This window comes from Macaca mulatta, chromosome 3 (assembly GCF_049350105.2).
Source record: "Macaca mulatta isolate MMU2019108-1 chromosome 3, T2T-MMU8v2.0, whole genome shotgun sequence".
NCBI classification, from domain to species: domain Eukaryota; kingdom Metazoa; phylum Chordata; class Mammalia; order Primates; family Cercopithecidae; genus Macaca; species Macaca mulatta.
Genome location: NC_133408.1, coordinates 15781880 through 15801411, shown reverse-complemented (window position 1 = coordinate 15801411; position 19532 = coordinate 15781880). Strand labels below are relative to the sequence as shown.

At 48.7% G+C, this 19532-nt stretch overlaps 1 protein-coding gene across 1 annotated transcript in view; it reads right to left on the bottom strand.

The window, feature by feature from the left end:
• The window catches only part of LOC114676823 (uncharacterized), a 197647-nt gene extending 179706 nt beyond the window's left edge, over window positions 1–17941 (bottom strand). Inside the window, exon 1 of the mRNA XM_028845382.2 lies at window positions 14370–17941. Within this exon, the coding sequence (XP_028701215.2) occupies window positions 14370–15028 (659 nt within the window). The 5' untranslated portion in view covers window positions 15029–17941. The remainder of the gene's footprint in view (window positions 1–14369) is intronic.
• Between the last annotated feature and the right edge of the window lie 1591 nt (window positions 17942–19532).

Below are 19532 nucleotides of genomic sequence, written 5' to 3'. Positions count from 1 at the left end.
CAGGCATGGTGGCGCACGCCTGTAATCCCAGCTACTCAGGAGGCTGAGGCAGAAGAACCACTTGAACCTGGGAGGCAGAGGTTGCAGGGAGCCGAGATCACATTGCAGCCTGGGTGACAGAGCAAGAGGAAGGAAGAAAGGGAGGGAGGGAGGAAGGAAGGAAGGAAGGAAAGAAGGAAGGAAGGAAGGGAGGGAAGGAAGGAACCAGAGCATGCCTGAGAAAAATGGAGAAGGGTGGGCCCATGTAATCAAAGGCTATTAACCATTTTAACATTGCTAGAGGTCAGAAATATTTTACTCCTGGCAAAGGAGAAAGAAAATTCAAGGATATGCATGTCACAGCATCTACAGTGAGAGTAAAAACGATTAAACCTGACTCCCCTCTGCTCCAGAATTCCACAAAGTAACTTGTTGAAGCTTGAAAAACCTTGAGAGTTTTCAAGTTTTTCCCAATTTAAAGTTCTCTAGCAACCGTAATGCAGCAACCAAGACCATGTCTTATTCCCTTGAAACCAGTTTCCCCAAAGCCCTCTCACTTGTCTCAGCTGTCTCGGCTGCGGGACTGTGCCCCAAAATAGTGGGGCTGGCTCCTATGTTGTAACAAAGATAAGGTCCAGGCACTCCAGCGTAGTAGTTGCTAGTTGCTAGGAGACTCATAAATTCACTTTTCCTGACTTGGATGACATTCAGAACTGCTGTATCACAGGCTGAGAAGACATGGATTACCACAATTAAAATTCAGAGTCTGTCCAAAAGGAACAATTTTAGCCCTTCCCACTCTAATAAGCTACATTAACTAGTCCTGTTTTAAAGAATGGGCAGTTAACTGGGATCTCTAAAGTCTTTGGCATGAAGACTCCAGGTTCCTCATGCTAACCAGCAACTTTTTATAAACGAAGTATATCTGGTTTTGACCCCATCTTCCAAGAAAGAGACAGTCATTCGGGTATTCCTACTTGAAGTGCACTGAAATTGTCGCAACAGACTCCCACAAACCTTTAAGATAATTCGAATTGTTTGATACAATTGGTGAGGTTTCACAGGGCCAAGGTTGCAGACAGATCCAACCCTCAAAATTAAAGCAATTAGCTGTCCGTCAGGAGGGGGAAAAAACTACAGGGTGAGTATTTTCAATCTACTTTTAACGAATTCTATTGTTAAACTGTTTAGTTAACTAAGGACCACAGTTACAAGGTTTTCATTTTTATAATTACAATGAAATGTTAAAGTTCAATTGATATAACTGTGGGACTGAAATTGTAACTTCTAATCATAGAGATTTCAAGATGAGATAATTATTTGAACATTCATACATCTTTTCTGAAATGTCGTGGTAGACCATGCAACACGCTCAGAACGTTTTCTGAAAATATTTTCAATGCTCGATAAAACTGCTTAAGAGGAGTGATTTTATAATAATCACCCAGCAATACATTAACCATAACAGATTTGAGGGTTAAGGATGAGCTTTGCATGACACAGTTATTAGCAATATCCAGAAGACATTAATTGAAAGAACTTGCTCAAGCACAGAAAAGCCCAAAACACCTGAAATCATTATCTAGCTTTTAAGAACTTTCTATTGTATAAAAGATATACTTTCTTAATTTAATTCCAGCTAAAATAATAACCAAAAGCTGATGCCTCAAGATAGCTCAGTTCCAAATATCTAGAAAGTACAAGATTCTTTCCTAAGAAATTTAAACATGCGATCTTGAATAGTATTTGTTATTTGTGTCTTTTTTTTTTTTTTTTTTTTCTGAGACAGAGTACTGCTGTGTCACCCAGGCTGGAGTACAGTGGCGAGATCTCAGCTCACTGCAACCTCTGCCTCCTGGGTTCAAGTGATTCTCACGCGCCTCAGCCTCCTCAACAGCTAGGATTGTAGGCGTGTGCCACCACACCCAGCCAATTTTTGTATTTTCAGTAGGGATGGGTTTCGCCATGTTGGCCAGGCTGGTCTCAAACTCCTGACCTCAAATGATCCACCCACCTCAACCTCTAAAAGTGTTGGGACTACAGGCGCGAGCCACCGCGCCAGGCCATTTGTGTCTTTTATTTTTTTTTGTTTTTGTTTTTGAGACGGAGTCTCGCTCTGTCGCCCAGGCTGGAGTGCAGTGGCCGAATCTCAGCTCACTGCAAGCTCTGCCTCCCAGGTTTACGCCATTCTCCTGCCTCAGCCTCCCGAGTAGCTGGGACTACAGGCGCCTGCCACCTCGCCCGGCTAGTTTTTTTGTATTTTTTAGTAGAGACGGGGTTTCACCGTGTTAGTCAGGATGGTCTCGATCTCCTGGCCTCGTGATCCGCCCGCCTCGGCCTCCCAAAGTGCTGGGATTACAGGCTTGAGCCACCGCGCCCGGCATTTGTGTCTTTTAAATGTAGGGTTTCTCAACCTCATCCTTTTGTTTTGTTTTGTTTTGTTGTGTTTTGTTTTGAGACAAGAGCCTCGCTCTGTCACTCAGGCTGGAGTGCAATGGCACGATCTCAGCTCACTGCAATCTCTGCCTCCTGGGCTCAAACAATCCTCCTGCCTCTACCTCCCAAGCAGCTGGGACTATAGGCATGCACCACCAAGCCCAGCTAATTTTTGTTTTTTTTTTATAGAGATGGGTCTTCGCAACTCCTGGCCACAAGTGATCTGCCCACCTCAGCCTCCCCAAGTGCTGGCATTGCAGGCATGAGCCACCGTGCCAGGCCAACATCAACAATTACTATGGACCTGATCACTGTCCTGGTGGGCTGTTTTATGCACTGCAGGCTGTTCAGCAGCATCACTGGCCCCTACCCATTAGATGCCACTCGAACCTCCTAGCCATGACAACCAAAAATATCTCCAGACATTGCCAAATGTTTGGAGGCAAGGCTGCCCCCAGTTGAGAACCTCTGTATTAATAAGACACAACAAAAACTACCACCCAGCAAAAGTTTAACACCCAAAAGCTGATACCAAAGGTAGTTCACTTCCAAATCTCATTGCAAATATTTCCTTCAAGAAGCTCTGATAAATAAAATAACTGAATGATTCAGAGTTTTTTAAGTAAACAAAGTTTTGCTTTTTTTTTTTTTTTTAGACGGAGTCTCACTTTGTCGCCCAGGCTGGAGTGCAGTGGCCGGATCTCTGCTCACTGCAAGCTCCGCCTCTCGGGTTCACGCCATTCTCCTGCCTCAGCCTCCTGAGTAGCTGGGACTACAGGCGCCCGCCACCTCACCCAGCTACTTTTTGTATTTTTTAGTAGAGACAGGGTTTCACCATGTTAGCCAGGATGGTCTCGATCTCCTGACCTCATGATCCGCCCGTCTCGGCCTCCCAAAGTGCTGGGATTACAGGCTTGAGCCACCGCGCCCGGCCAAGTTTTGCTTTTTTTAAGTGTGAAATTGGTGCTTTAAAACAAAATGTTTCCTGTGTTCCTTTTCTTGATCTATAACTTAATTAGTCATGCCAGAAGTGTAGAAAAGGAAATGTAAATTAGCATACCACCTACATACATAGTGAAAAGTATTGGCAGAATCATGACTAAGTAAACATTTTTATTGGTTTTCAGCTTTTAAAAATAAATATGCATAGGGTATCATCAAGAAAATTAAATGACAACCCACAGAATGGAGAAAATGTTTGCAAATCATATATTTGATAAGGAACTTATAACTAGAATAAAGAATTCTTATAACTTACTAATAAAAAACAAAAAAAATAAAAATGAGCAACATCTCTGAAGATACATTGCTTCAAAGAAAATATACGATTAGCCTACAAGCACATGAAACGATGTTTTGTTCAATGACATTATTTATTGGAGAAACGCAAATCAAAACCACCACGAGGAGATTATCCAATAGGATGGCTATAATCAAAAAGACAAACAGTAACAAGTGTTGGCAAAGATGTAGGAAAATTGGACTCCTTATACACTGCTGGTGGGATGTAAAATGGTGCACCCACTTTGGGTAATAATCTCGTAGTTCTTCAATGCGTTAAACATAGAATTACATATGACGTAGCAACTCTGTTCTTAGGTTTACATCCAAAATAATATTTTTTTAAAAGGCCGGGTGTGGTGGCTCATGCCTGTAATCCCAGCATTTTGGGAGGCCAAGGTGGGTAGATTACCTGAGGTCACGAGTTCAAGACCAGCCTGGCCAACATGGTGAAACCCTGTCTCTACTAAAAACACAAAACTTGGCCGGGCGCGGTGGCTCAAGCCTGTAATCCCAGCACTTTGGGAGGCCTAGACGAGCGGATCACGAGGTCAGGAGATCGAGACCATCCTGGCTAACACGGTGAAACCCCGTCTCTACTAAAAAATAAAAATAAAAAAAAAACTAGCCGGGCGAGGTGGCAGGCGCCTGTAGTCCCAGCTACTCGGGAGGCTGAGGCAGGAGAATGGCGTAAACCCGGGAGGCGGAGCTTGCAGTGAGCCGAGATCCGGCCACTGCACTCCAGCCTGGGCGACAGAGCAAGATTCCGTCTCAAAAGAAAAAAAAAAAAGTTAAAAAAAAAAAGATATTCAAACAAATACTTGTGCCATATTCATTCACAACAGTAACTATGCACAATGGCCAAAAGGTGGAAATAACCCAATGTCCATCAACTGATAAACGGCTAAACAAAATGTAGTGTACTTATACAATGGAATATTAGTCGGCCAGAAAAAGGAGCGAAGTACTGATACATGTTACACTATAGATGAACCTTGAAAACATGACACTAAATGAAAGAAGTCAGTCACAAAAGACCACATATTATAGGATTCTATTTCTCGGTAATGTCCAGACTAAGCAAATCCACAGCAACAGAAAGTAGATCAGTGGTAGCAAAGTGCTGGGAGGAACAGTAGAGAAAAGAAGTGACTGTCAATGGGTACAGGGTTTCTTTTGGGGTGAAGAAAGCGTCCTAAAATCGACTGTGGTGATGGTTGTACAACTCTGTAAATATATCAAAAACCACTGAAATGTCTACTTTAAAAACAGGTGGAAGTGTAGCTTAATAACACTGTTGTAAAAATAAAAACAATCTATAGAGAAAACCTAGAAGATTTAATCATGATTACAGAAATACAATGTACCAACACATTACCACTCCTGACTGCTGACGGAGCTGGGGGTAGAGCCAGGAAGAAAGTTAAGGAGAAAAAGAGAAGATCAGGACATTCATTTCTAATTTCACAAGGGCAAAGTTTCCATCATTGGCTGACGGAACTAAATTAAAGGTCTATGTCAGTAATACAAAGACTGAAGAATAATCAATTTAAGAACCATAATGCCAGGCGCGGTGGCTCATGCCTGTAATCCCAGAACTTTGGGAGGCCTGGAGGAGGGTGGATCATGAGGTCAGGAGTTCAAAACCAGCCTGGCCAACATGGTGAAACCCATCTCTACTAAAAATATAAAAAAAAATTACCCAGGCTAATTTCTAGCCTGTAAATATGGCTAATGTAAATGGTGGCAGGCGCCTGTAATCCCAGCTACTCAGGAGGCTGAGGCAGAAGAATTGCTTGAACCTGGGAGGCCGAGGTTGCAGTGAGCCAAGATCGCGCCACTGTACTCCAGCCTGGGCAACAGAGTGAGACTCCGCCTCAAAAAAAATAAATAAATAAAAAACAAGAATAAAAGAAAAAGAACCATAAAAAAACAAACGCCATAGCTCACACCTGTAACCTGTAATCCAGAACTTTGGGAGGCTGAGGCAAGAGGATCGCTTGAGTCCAGGAGTTCACGACCAGCCTGGGTGCTATAGCAGAACCCCTATCTCTATAGCAAAAAATTAAAAAATTAGCCGGCCATAGTGGGATGCATCTGTAGTCCCAGCTACTCCAAAGGCTGGGGAGGGAGGATCGCTTGAGCCTGGGTGCTTGAGGCTGGTGTGAGCTGTGATTGCACCACTGAACTCCAGTCTAGGCAGTAGGAGCGAGACCCTATCTCAAAGAAAAGAAAAAAAGAACCATAAATATAATTATCAAAAATGTGGAGAAGGAAGGAGGTAGGTGACATGCAATTGTCACTCATCATAACGGGAAGCTGAGAATTAAATCATATATTCATATTATTTAGAGATATAATCACTAGAAGCACTAAAAACAAAAATCAACAAATGTAATTGTTTCTGGAGAATATCAGGCTGGATGGGAATAAAACAGGACCACAGCAGAAGGCTGTTAGAATACTTTTCAATAGAAGTACATCTGTTCTGAGTCTCTTAATGCTATATGGAATTACTACTCTGTCTTTTTTTTTTTTTTTTTTTTTTGAGACGGAGACTCACTCTGTCACCCCGGCTGGAGTACAGTGGCATGATCTCGGCTCACTGCAACCTCTGCCTCCCAGGTTCAAGCAATTCTCCTGCCTTAGCCCTCCTGAGTAGCTGGGATTACAGGCGTGCACCACCACACCCAGGTAATTTTTCATTTTTAGTAGAGACGGTGCCCAGCCTGCACACTGTTTTCAGAATCAAATTCACCTCTGCATTACTTGAGTCAAAGTATCTGCATGAAATAAGAATACAATTTATGTCAGAAAAAATATTAAACTAGATCATTATTACTGAGTAAAACTGTGAATTAAGTGTGATTTAAGCAAAACCAACTCAAGTTTGATAGACAAAAGCTGAGTCCCTACTACAAAAGTAGCTAAGAGATAAAGGTTGGATCCTTAAGAGAACGAGAAACCTCCACCAGGCGCGGTGGCTCACACCTGTAATCCCAGCACTTTGGGAGGCCGAGGCAGGCAATCACCTGAGGTCAGGAGTTTGAGACCAGCCTGGCCAACACGGTGAAACCCTGCCTCTCCTAAAAATACAGAAATCAGCCAGGCGTGGTGGCGGGCGCCTGTACAGCTACTAGGGAGGCTGAGGCACAAGAATTGCTTGAACCTGGGAGACGGAGGTTGCAGTGAGCCGAGACTGTGCCATTGCACTCCAGCCTGGGTGACGAGAGTAAGACTCCATCTCCAAAAAAATAAGAACAAGAAACCTGTAGAAAGTCCCTACCATACCACATGTAGGGTAGACAGTAAGAATCACCATAAAAAGGTCAAAACTCTGCCATGGCAAAAATGAGCATTCCAATGCCTTAATAACTTTGGGATCCAAAGAAAATTTTAGGTGAAAGGAAGTGCACATGGCACCCCCTTCATCTCTCCACCAACCAGCACAGCCGACCCCAGTTAGAACACACTTTGAGCCGGGCGCGGTGGCTCAAGCCTGTAATCCCGGCACTTTGGGAGGCCGAGGCGGGTGGATCACGAGGTCAGGAGATCGAGACCATCCTGGCTAACATGGTGAAACCCCGTCTCTACTAAAAATACAAAAAACTAGCTGGGTGTGGTGGCGGGCGCCTGTAGTCCCAGCTACTTGGGAGGCTGAGGCGGGAGAATGGCGTGAACCCGGGAGGCGGAGCTTGCAGTGAGCTGAGATCCGGCCACTGCACTCCAGCCTGGGTGACAGAGCGAGACTCCGTCTCAAAAAAAAAAAAAAAAAAAAAAAAAAGAACACACTTTGAAACCAAAAGGCAGATGCTGCTAATCACCAGTACAAAGCAGAATTTGCCATCAGAACAGTACTAGATAGAGTTATTTAAAACATACTCAGAGTTACAGCTGGGACACTTGGGACACAGGATTCTGAGAGACCAAAGTGGGTCATTTTTGAGCATGTCAGGTGGTAGAATTAATAACGACACCAGGCAACAGGTAAAAAGGAGTGTCCTGGGGTACCGCAGGGAGCCTGGCGCCTTAGCAGTATGGAAATGCACCCCTGTGGTTATCAGAACCCAGGGAGCCTACATTATGCTAAAGAACTTGCCCTCCAAATTATCACTCTCCAAAGATATCCTATGTCCCGTGAGGAGATAGAGATGCACATTCTGCAAGACGAAAAGAACTTACACTTTACTCCAGTTGGTTGGGTGAGGCTGATGTTAAGTTTCAAATAAAACAAAACCCACATAAGATCATGGCAAGAATAGGCCCCGTGGTTCGCAGCCTCTGAAAACACTGCCCAAAGAGTGAGTGGGGGCCGGGCGCGGTGGCTCAAGCCTGTAATCCCAGCACTTTGGGAGGCCGAGGCGGGCGGATCACAAGGTCAGGAGATCGAGACCACAGTGAAACCCCGTCTCTACTAAAAATACAAAAAATTAGCCGGGCGCGGTGGCGGGCGCCTGTAGTCCCAGCTACTCAGGAGGCTGAGGCAGGAGAATGGCGGGAACCCGGGAGGCGGAGCTTGCAGTGAGCCGAGATCGCGCCACTGCACTCCAGCCTGGGCAACAGCGTGAGACTCCGTCTCAAAAAAAAAAAAAAGAGTGAGTGGGAACGAGCTCAGGAGACCCTCCTGGACTTTCCTGCAAGAAATTATCATTTGCTTGGAACGCGGCCACCCAGCCCAGGTGATGGCCAAAAGAGGTTTGGGTTGATAGAGATCTCGTCCCCAGGATCTGAAGAAGCCCTGGAAGATGAGGCCATGGGCTGCAAAATCTTTCCCAACAGACACTGGAGGCCTCCAACAAGGCTGGGAGGAGAGGTTTCGCAGAGCAGACCCTCACCCCTACCCCAAGGCCCCTCAGACTCAACAAGCAGATGTCACTATTGCCACAATCCCACCTTCCCTCCCGAGCAAGCAATGGGTAGCAAATCCGGTTCACCCCATTTCCATGGTCCTGACATCCCCACTTTCCCCAGCAGAGAGGATTCCAAGACCCACTCTTCATTCTGACCTCCCACTGCCCTCAGATGATGTGGTGGCTTTCTGGGGCTCATTATTCCCCCTGCAGAGTGGGCAGAGGAAACCAAGAGCAGGAACTAGGATGGATGGATTGGTCTACGTTTACAAGGTTGGCAGCTCTCAGGCAAGGTGGGAGGGACAGTGGAAGGGAGGCAGGAGAGCGCTTCTTGGGAAACAGGCTTTGTAAAGGCAGGATTTTTTGGCAGGATATCCTGTCTTGCTTATGGTCACAGAGAAGCATGTTTGGGGTCTTTTTTTTTTTTTTTTTTTTTTTTTGAGACGGAGTCTTGCTCTGTCGCCCAGGCTGGAGTGCAGTGGCCGATCTCAGCTCACTGCAAGCTCCGCCTCCTGGGTTCACGCCATTCTCCTGCCTCAGCCTCCCGAGTAGCTGGGACTACAGGCACCCGCCACCTCGCCCGGCTAATTTTTTGTAATTTTTTAGTAGAGACGGGGTTTCATCATATTAGCCAGGATGGTCTCGATCTCCTGACCTCGTGATCCGCCCGTCTCGGCCTCCCAAAGTGCTGGGATTACAGGCTTGAGCCACCGCGCCTGGCATGTTTTGGGTCTTTTAAGGAAAAGCAACTGAATCCTCATAGCCCAATCTCCAATCAGCTTCTCCACCCATTCCAAGCTTGGACCCTCAGCCCCGCTGCCTCCCAATTAGACCTTTTTCCCAGCACAACTGCATTAGAATCCTTTGCTCTTGGCCGGGCGCGGTGGCTCACACCTGTAATCCCAGCACTTTGGGAGGCCGCGACCGGCGGATCACAAGGTCAGGAGATCGAGACCATCCTGGCTAACACGGTGAAACCCCGTCTCTACTAAAAATACAAAAAATTAGCCGGGCATGGTGGCGGGCACCTGTAGTCCCAGCTACTCGGGAGGCTGTGGCAGGAGAATGGCGTGAACCCGGGAGGCAGAGCTTGCAGTGAGCCCAGATCGTGCCACCACACTCCAGCCTGGACGACTGAGCAAGACTCTATCTCAAAAAAAAAAGAGAAAAAAAAAAGAATCCTTTGCTCTTTAATAAAATCATACTCTAGTGGGGCAGAAGCTGGAATAAATAATACAGGTGTTTTTTTTTTAAAACCAAAGACACTTCCCCCTCTCTTTCATCTTTCTTTCATGTATTCGAAGTGGTCCCAAACAGGAAATATCCATATTATACTTCGGTTTTGCTAGGTTCTAAAAGGCTAGGATGCCCCCGCTCCAACTACACCCAAGTCTTCCTTTATAGAAAGAAATACTTGGTGACAGGACTAAGCCTCAAAGGGCCCTGGGCCCATTCTGAAACTGAGATTGTGCTCAGCTGAAAGAAACTTCCTCCCACAGAGTTCTTCGATGAATCATCACTCTTTGTTTAACATCCTCTGAAAGCAGACAATTGATCAGCTCTCAGATCATTGCCTGCGTGGTACCCCCACCCCCTCCATCTCTGCAATCGTTTCAGTGAGCTGAGACCCCACTCCAGGGCTCTGCGGTAGGATGCAAAGTCTCCCAGCTCTGCCTCAGCCCAGGGGGAGAACCTCTTCACCTAGGGAAAGAGCTTCAAGGTCTTCTAGAAGAATCTCACACAAGCACTGGAGGAATCTCTGCGGCTTCCCATGCCCACAGTCTAGGCCCGTATGAATGTCTTAATGAGGTCCCTGGAGACCACAGGAACAGGGAAGGTCTTATGCTGGAGGGTGTGGAGGACGGTGCCAGAGGTTGGGAAGGGAATGGAAGGGAAAAACTCCACCTAACTATTAATATCGTGTACCCTTTTACACTAGAGCATTGTTTTATTTTAAAAAACACTATGTTCTCTGCTGAGTACTGCTTTATTTCTGAATGTCTCTTTTCTTGTTTTTTTAATAAGTGATTTGGCCTACAATGATGATGAGAGAGAATTTGTTTTTTTGTTTTTTTTAACACAGGAGTTATAGCGTATATAAAATGGAGTATTTAGAGATGAAAAGCCCTGAAGTTTAGAATTGGGAAAAACAGAAACGTTTACTAGAGCCCTGCTAATCTGATTTTTCTGGTCCTGAATTGAGGAAAAAATAAAAAAACACAGAGATACCCTTAGAAACATACCTTCTACCTATTTGCTTAATTTAGAAAGAAAATGTACATGTAAATATACATGTGTGTATAGAATATATACACACACACATCCCCAGTGAAAGTGTGTTTTTGATACGGAAGACCAAATGACTGGAGATCGTAAAACGAGGTTCTTTCTTAACCACAAGCCTGAGTCCGTGGTGTTCAGCACCTTCATGGGAATCTGTACCTGGCCCAGAGGAACGGAATTCTCTTCCTGGCTGCTCCCTCCCACTCCTCTGCCCTTGACAAACAGGCAGAAGCCCTGATTTCTAGGCAAGGCTTTGATGGGACTCTTGTGTTCTCACCTGCCTTTCTCATTTGGAAAAACCAGAGGCTTCTACTGCACATCTATGACAGGTTGTCTCACAAAACATGTTTCTCCTTTAGACAATACGATCCTTGCAGAAATCGCAGAAGTGTCAACACATGCACCTAGTAGGCCCTCAGCAGACTCTTCCAAGGAATTCCTGCTCGGGGCTCCAGAATGCCTGGGGTTCAGTGGGCACACCAGAACTGCAGGAATCTGGCGGGAAGGAGACAGGCCCAACGCTTTTCCTTTCTGGTTTAGAGGGGGAGGGGAGGAGAGAGGAGCAAGGAGAGAGAACTGCAAAGGGAAAGGAGAGGAAGTCTTTGTCCGGGCTCTTTGGACGAGCATTAGAGTAGAGTTAAATTGTCAGCTAATGAGATTCCCTAACCACGTGCTCCCTTTTAAGTCTAGGCCCCCAACTGATTTGATCCCCACACAACAGGGGGGGGGGGGAAGAGGCCTTCAGCATCCCTAAGGGCGCGAGAATTCCCAGAACAAGTACAAGAAGGATGGGAATCATTTCTGAGAGCTCAACTTTAAATAGGTTATCATATTTATTAATTGATATATAGCAATAATGCTACTGGCCACGTTCCACATCAACAGCTGAATATGGGGTTCACGGGAGTCAAATTGCACTCAGGGTAACTGAGGCAGGCCCAGGGGAACAGAAGAGACAGAGCGCAATCCTGAGGGCTTCTCCAACCACTGGATAGCCTCCAAGTCGAGTTTATGTTTGTTTGTTTGCTTGTTTTGGCTGGCAAAGGCCCCTGGGGCCTACATTCAAAGAATGTGTTTTTGGACCCAATAATTTATTCCAACAAGCAAAAGGGTGTTAAAACAGGAAGTTTTTTTTTTTTTCCAATAAAATTTTAGTCTGTCGTTAAGCCTGAGATCATCTTTTTAAACTATTTATCTGATTATGGACTGTTATTATTATGCTTTGTTTATTTCCACACGAAACTGATTTCTCTTTTTGCCTAAAGAAAAGTAGCAGTGCAGAGCTAGTGGAGGAAAAACAAGTCAAAACACATTCACGACATTTTGAAGATATTCAGTGAAATTGATTCTCTTCTTCTACCTTCCCCGCTTAGTCAACAGCCTCTTCCTTAAGTTTTATTTCTCCCCTATTCAAAGATAATTACTTAGCAACGTCGATGTTTACCACGCAAAGGCTTCCACCCTCCCCAGCCCGGCTTTTTACCTTGAGATACAAAAGAGCATATGCTGGAAACCAGCAATTTACCAAACTTCTTCAGCTGCAAGGCACAGCTTAAATTTCACCTCTCCTAGAAAGTGCTCCCTCCCAGCCTCCAGACATCTTTTTGTTCAAACCTCCCTCCTTCCTGGACTTAATCACTTTCCACAGCAGTCATTGGTTCACTGGCAACTGCCTTCCACCTGGAAGGGTTTTTCCTTCTCCAAACCCAGGTCTGGGTCCCAGCAGAGTCTTGAAGAAGAAAGAAGAAACAACTAAAACCTAATGGAAATTCAAACACATTTTTAAAAGGGCTGTAAGCGATTAGATAAGTGTAATTAAACCTAAGGCCAAGTAAAACAAGTCCTGTTCGAGCTGAGAACAGCAGTCCTTCATGCCTTTTATAATAAAAAGAAATCGGGGTTAGGGGAGTGAAGAATGCAGAAAAGGAAAGCGACAAGGGGTCATCCTCTATTACAGATTTCCTCTAACACAGAATAACATCAACAGGACTCCAGTGTTTCATACGTGGCTGTCACTGTGCTATGAGGTTAATCTGTATGGTCATTTAAGCCCCGCCCCCCTGGAGACTACTCCTTATCCCCACTTTACAGATGCGCAAACTGAGACGAAGGAAGATAGAGTAGTTCGGCCGGGATCACCCAGCTTGTGAGTGACACCGGGCAGGTACTGGAACCCGGGTTTGTTTGACCTCAGCGCACAGGCTCTCAACCTCTGCTCCAACTCAAAGTATGCGCTAAGTCAGCGTGCATGGGTAACCCGATCCGGACGGCTCTGGCTCGGGATGCGGCACAGCTGTCCCGCGGGGCCGCGCGGGTGTTACCGAGGCGGGCACAGACTGCACAGTGTCCCCAAGGGCTCGCGCGCGTCCTTCAAGACCTGCCAGCGCGCGGGAAAAGGCAGGCTCCGAGTCAACCTGGGCTGACCCGGGGGCTAGACCAGAAGATGCGACTGGAACCGGGTGAGCGTGGCCGAGTCGGCGCCCCGAGGGCCGCCAGCCTGGGCCGAAGGCTGGGACACGGGCGCCCCCGGGTGCAGGGGACCTAGAGGCGCCGTGCGCGGCGGGGGTTGGGCGCGAAGGCGCCGAGACGGCATCTTTCCCCTGCAACATCCCGCCCCGCGGCCGGGGGGAGGGGGCGTCACCTGACAGCGCGCACCAACTTCTCCAGGTTCGGAGGGGGCAGGCGGCAGCCGCTGGGGCTGGGGGCGCACGGCACGCTGCTCTCGCCCAATGGCGAGGTCTGTAAACAAAAGCGGGCCCCACGCGGGTCGCCAGCCGGGTGGCGAGGGGCGCGGCGCAGCAGCATCGCAGCGGCAGAGCTGGTGAGAGGGCGAGGCAGGGACGGGATCCGGCGCGGGGACCCAGGGCACGGCCCCCGGGACCCGGCCGCCCGGATGAGGCATTGTCTGCACACCCGCAGGATTCCGCTTTAAATGCCCCCCTCCGGGGATTCGTCGCGGGTCCCAGCTCCGTGGGCCGGCCCCCGGGCTCTCCGCCCAGTGAGCCCGGCCCCGAGCGCGGCACGGATCGCCAAGGTGAGCGCCCAAGAAGCGTCGCCGAAAAGCCAGGCCCGGAGGTGCCTAAGTCAGGGACCAAGACGCAAACATAGACACAGGGACGCACACGCACGCCCTCCCCGAAGTTGACAAAAATCAGCCGATAAAATACAAAGTGCCGCGGCCGCCGCAGGTCAGCGCTGACCTCCTGCTGCCGAGAGGACCGAATGCAGACGTCCGGACGCTGTCATTTCCATCCGGCGCCGGGCACCTGGGCTGCACTGTCTCGTCTCCCTCCTTCGCGCGAGGGATGCCTCCTCCTGCCTCCCCTCCCCGGATCTCCCCACCTCCCAAGTGTGTGAACACGAAAACAATACGTGGAAAGCCCGATCGGGGGGAGCTAGGACCCGCCGGGAGCCCCAGTGTGCGGGAGATGGGGGTCAGAACGTGCCCGGCACGGGCACCGAGGCTCTGGGCATCCTCGCCGCCGTCCGCCGGGGCGGCTCCGGCCGGACGCCCGCGCCCCCCAGGCTCGCGGTACTCACCCGCGACGGTCGTCCGGGATCTCCGCGACGGGGCCGGGCACGATGCGGGGCCGCCGGGACCCTGGGGCTGCGGGCGCCAAGGCGTTCGCGGAGCTGCGGAGCTGCAGAGCTGCGCGCCCGACGGCGGCGGCGCTGCTCTGGCGGCCAGGCTCGAACCCGCTCGCGGTCTGCCAATGGGAGCTGTCAGGGCGCCTCCGCCGGCGGCCTCGGGGGCCGGGCAGCGGGAGCCCGTGGGAAACCGAGCTCCGATTGGGCCGCCTGACAATCGCTCCGCCTCCGGCCAGCCAATCCGAGGCGGCGGATGCAGGAGCGGGGCGTTCGGAGTTGGGCTGGTGAGCGACTACGGGCGCACGCCGGGTATCCGCGCCGCAGCCCGGCTCTGAGCGCGCGGCTGGAGGGGCGCGGGTGGCGCGTGCTCCGGGGATGCCTTCCTGCGAGGCTCCGACAGCGGGGACCGGGGAGATCTCCCGCAGGCAGCGGAGGTGCGGCGGGCCGGGGGACGACCAGGGAGCCCCTAACAAAGCAGCTTTGGGAGGGCTGGAGGCCTCCGCCTCCCTCGGCGATAGGTCCGCGAAGCTGCCCGTCACCCCGCATAGGTGGAGGTGGCCAATGGCGTGCACAGACGGAGCTCGAGTTGGCGCGCGCGCGCGGCTCGGCATCGGTGGGATTGGTCGGAGGTAAAGGATTTTCCTGCCACCTAAGGCGGAGAGGAAGGGGGATCGGAATGGGGGAGGCGAAGAGTCAAAAAACGTTGTGCCTGGGACAAGTGGTCTGGCTCGGGAGGCGTGTGCCCGGCTCTACGGGGAGACAGGAACTTTTTTACGAGAGAAAAAAATCCTAACGCAATCCCTTCCAGTGGATGCCAGAGGATGTTAGATCCTGACCAACCTCCAGGTAGGGCATGGTGGCCTTCACGAGAGTCCAGGACTCCCAGGGTTCACTTACCGTGCCCAGCAAACGAACTTGGAATCACAGCGTGGGGCTTGGGCCTCATGTGCACCTACTGGGCAGAGTAAGTGACTGGGGCAGGGTTCACGCAGACTTCCTGGGCTCCTCTGTAAAATCCGGAAACGACCGTTGGAGTTTACCTTTCGCAAGGTTGTGGGGGACGCGGAAACGGAGACGCTGGCGGTAGAGCCTCGAGCGAAACCTTTGCCTACACGAGGCCAGAGCTTCCTCCTGTCTTGAAGAGCTCTAGACTTCCCCGTTTACAACAATGGCTGGGATGGATGTTCCTTAGACCTTGATTCCGTACACACACGTTCGCCCCACGGGCTGGGAAGGTCTGCGCGCCCGGGGTGATCTTGTTGAAAACAAAAAGAATTGCCCACGCTGTAGAAGATAAACCTAAACTGGAAAATTGAAAGCCATCCCTGATTCCTCCTTCTCCTTAACCCTCTCCCATCCATTTTTGTTAACCTTCCAAATCCATTCCTCCCATCCTCTCTCACCTGGGCCTCAGTAAAGGGCTCCCATCGTCCTTCTGTCCCAGGCTTTGCCCCCTGAAATCTGTTCTCCACTTTGCAGAATGATCTTCTAAGCAGAAAAATCCCATTTTGCGCTCTCAGCTCTGGGTCTCTTTTCTTTCCCCAGAACATGTTCACCCCCAGCCCCTCCCTTCACTTCACTAATTCCTACCCTTCTTCAGATCCTAGCTTGGCCGCCAAGGCATCTATGCAGTAGGCGTTGCTGAACTCCTGCTGTGCAGTACCTGCTCTTACAGACCCCGGGAGGCCTCCTGTACCCTGTCAAGGTTAGATGTCATGTTTCCACTACCAGTGCTTCCACCCCCTGTACTCCCCTCACAGCCTGTATTACACGGGGCTGAAGTTGCCTGTTGCACTGCAGCCCTCCATGGAAGCTGGAATCTTATCTATCTTCCCTGCTGGATCCCAGTCCTAGCACAGTGTTTGGCACATTTGGGGCAGTGAAAAACATGGAATCAATGAATTATAGAGGAGCTATAATTATAGGCAAGAGCTTTAAGGATTTGAAGTGCTGCTAAAACATCAGTTTGAGAAGAATGGGTAGCATGGTAGCTCTTGAAGGGATGCGTCCACCAGGTTCCATGATCAGTATTACAGGGAGGTTTTTAAGTCAAATTTGAGAGATTTTCCAAAGACACCCCTTCCAAAACCAGCCTCATTTCAGCCAACATCTTGGAATGGAGAATAATTCCTTTGCGAAGCTTTTCATCCCAGGACAAAGAGCCATTTCTTGACCTGTTACAGGCCACCATCTAGGGGAAATACATATATTTGAAAATGAGTAGAGAGTTTTTCCCTAAGGATGTTGAGAAGTCCATCTGGCCATCCTTAAAAGAACAGACCCTGGAGTCAGGCTGCCTAATTTCAAGCCACATTGCTTTCTAGCTTTCAGACCTCCGTGCCTCATTTTCCCTATTTAAATGAGAAAACAATAGTGCCTCATACCACAGACAGGTGGTGTGAGGATGAATGCATTAATATTAACAATGTGCTGGCCAGGCGTGGTGGCTCACTCCTGTAATCCTAGCAGTTTGGGAGGCTGAGATGGGCAGATTGCCTGAGCTCAGGAGTTTGAGACCAGCCTGGGCAACACGGTGAAACCCCATCTCTACTAAAAATACAAAAAATTAGCCAGGCATGGGGGCGTGTGCCTGTAGTCCCAGCTACTCAGGAGGCTGAGGCAGGAGAATTGCTTGAACCGGGAAGGCAGTGGTTGCAGTGAGCCTAGATCGCACCACTGCAGTCCAGCCTGGGCAACGGAATGAGACTCCATCTCCAAAAAAATAAAACAACAACAATTTAAAAAAAATGCGCTTAGAAGAGTACCTGGCACATAGTAGCATTTAATAATGTTTACTGAATAAATAAACAACTTCCACTGGACATGCGTGTGATGGGTAGGGAGTCCTCGTGAGTGGCAGGTTACTAGAGGCCTCCCTGGAGGTGAGTAATGGGATCTCTCTTCCCTGCCTCATCTGAGGGCTGCTGCCTTAGGGTCCTTCTGTTAAGGAGGTGACATTATTGTAAGGTGAGCTTCAGATGACTCATCACAGCAGCCATTTGATTGCCTTGTGCCTAAGATGTCTGAAAAGCACTTGAGATGCAGAATCCTGGTGGTAGGTGGGCTGGGTTGAATCTGAGCTCCACCACCTACCAGCTCTGTAGCCCTGAGGAGGTTACTTAATCTTTCTTAAGCTTCACTTTATTGATCTCTAAAATAAGAGTAGTAACACCTAACCCGTAAGGCTATGGAGTCAGTTAAAAAGAGGTCACGCATGGCACATGGTACAAACTCATCAAAGTTGGTGATCGGGTTCGGCTAAGTGAGTAAGAAACAGGATAATAGCATTTCATTGGATAATAGCATTTCATTAAATGGTTGAAAAACCTGGATGAGGCCAGGTGCGGTAAAAATACAAAAATTAGCCGGGCTTGATGGTGCACACCTGTAATCCCAGCTACTTGGGAGGCTGAGGCACGAGAATTGCTTGAACCCTGGAGGCAGCGGTTGCAGTAAGCCGAGATCCGGCCACTGCACTCCAATCTGGGCAACAGATCGAGACTGTCTCAAAAAAAAAAAAAAAAGAAAAACCTGGATGAGACAATGCAGGAGAAATACTCACTGCCCATGGAGGAGATAGATACATAGGAAACCACTGTTCGGGCCCTTTCTCTCATTCACTTTCTCCCTGAACCCCACTTGCCTCAACATGTCAGTACTTTGGCTCTCAGAATCTGCTCACAGCTGACTGTGGGAGGCTTTGTTCCCACAATCATGGTGCTGGGTGCTGCCACTGAGGTTGACAGATTTAAGCCAATTCAGCCTTTGGGTACCTTTATTTTATTTTATTTTATTCATTTTGAGACGGAGTCTTACCCTGTCAGCCAGGCTGGAGTGCAATGGCAATCTCAGCTCACCACAACCTCCACCTCCCATGTTCAAGCGATTCTCCTGCCTCAGCCTCCCAAGTAGCTTGTATTACAGGCACGTGCCACCATGCCCGGCTAATTTTTTGTATCTTTAGTAGAGGTGGGGTTTCACCATGTTGGCCAGGCTGGTCTCGAACTCCTGACCTCATGATCCACCCACCTCGGCCTCCCAAAGTGCTGGGACTACAGGCATGAGCCGCTGCGCCCAGCCTGGGTACCTTTCTTGACCTTGCAAATGTAAAAAGCTGCCGCAGGCTTCTGTACTGTTTCTTGTCTCTGCCCTACACAGTACATCGCTGCTTCACACTGGCAAAGAGAATGGGGCATTTTGATTAAAATACAGACAAATGCCATCTGGCCAAGTATTCTCACATCTTGTCTCCTGAGGGCACTGTTGACATCTAAAGAGAACATGAAATTGGCATTAAAGGGAAAAATGGAGTGGTCAAAGGCAGAATCAAGGTTTAGGGCAGGAGAATGAGCAGAAGTTTCGTTTCTAGTACATGACCCTAGCTGCAACTAAGAGTCAACATTTTCTTCCCCACTGGTTATTGAAAGGCTAAGTACAAACATAGCTAGGTTACAACAAATGGTCTTCCCCAGTACGAAGATACCTACACATGCACTCTGGGCAGCCATGCCTCGCTTGTGTTCCTGAGCTGGTCTTTCCCTCTAACAGATACTTCCTCAGGGTTAGACTTTGACCTGTTTAATTCACTGCTCTATTCTATTTAATTCACTCTTCCATTCTCGAACAGTGCCAAGCTCATAGTACGTGCTCAATAAATATCTATTGAATGAATGAAGTTTAGCCTTCTGCACTCTCTATGAGAAGTTTGGCACTTAATTATTTTCTTTTCTGTCATCTATTTGTGGATGCCCTCTTTGAAGAAAGGACAGGAGGCAGCTTATACAAAAATAGATCTTGGGCCAGGCGCAGTGGCTCACACCTGTAATCTGAGCACTTTGGGAGGCCAAGGCAGGTGGATCACCTGAGGTCAGGAGTTCGACACCAGCCTGGCCAACATGGCGAAACCCCGTCTCTACTGAAAATACAAAAGTTAGCTGGATGTGGTGGCAGTCGCCTGTATTCCCAGCTACTCGGGAGTCTGAGGCAGGAGAATCGCTTGAATCTGGGAGGCGGAGGTTGCAGTGAGCCAGGACCACACCACTGCACTCCAGCCTGGCAAGAGAGCAAGACTCCGTCTCAAAAAAAAAAAAAAAAAAAGGCCAGGTGTGAAAAAAA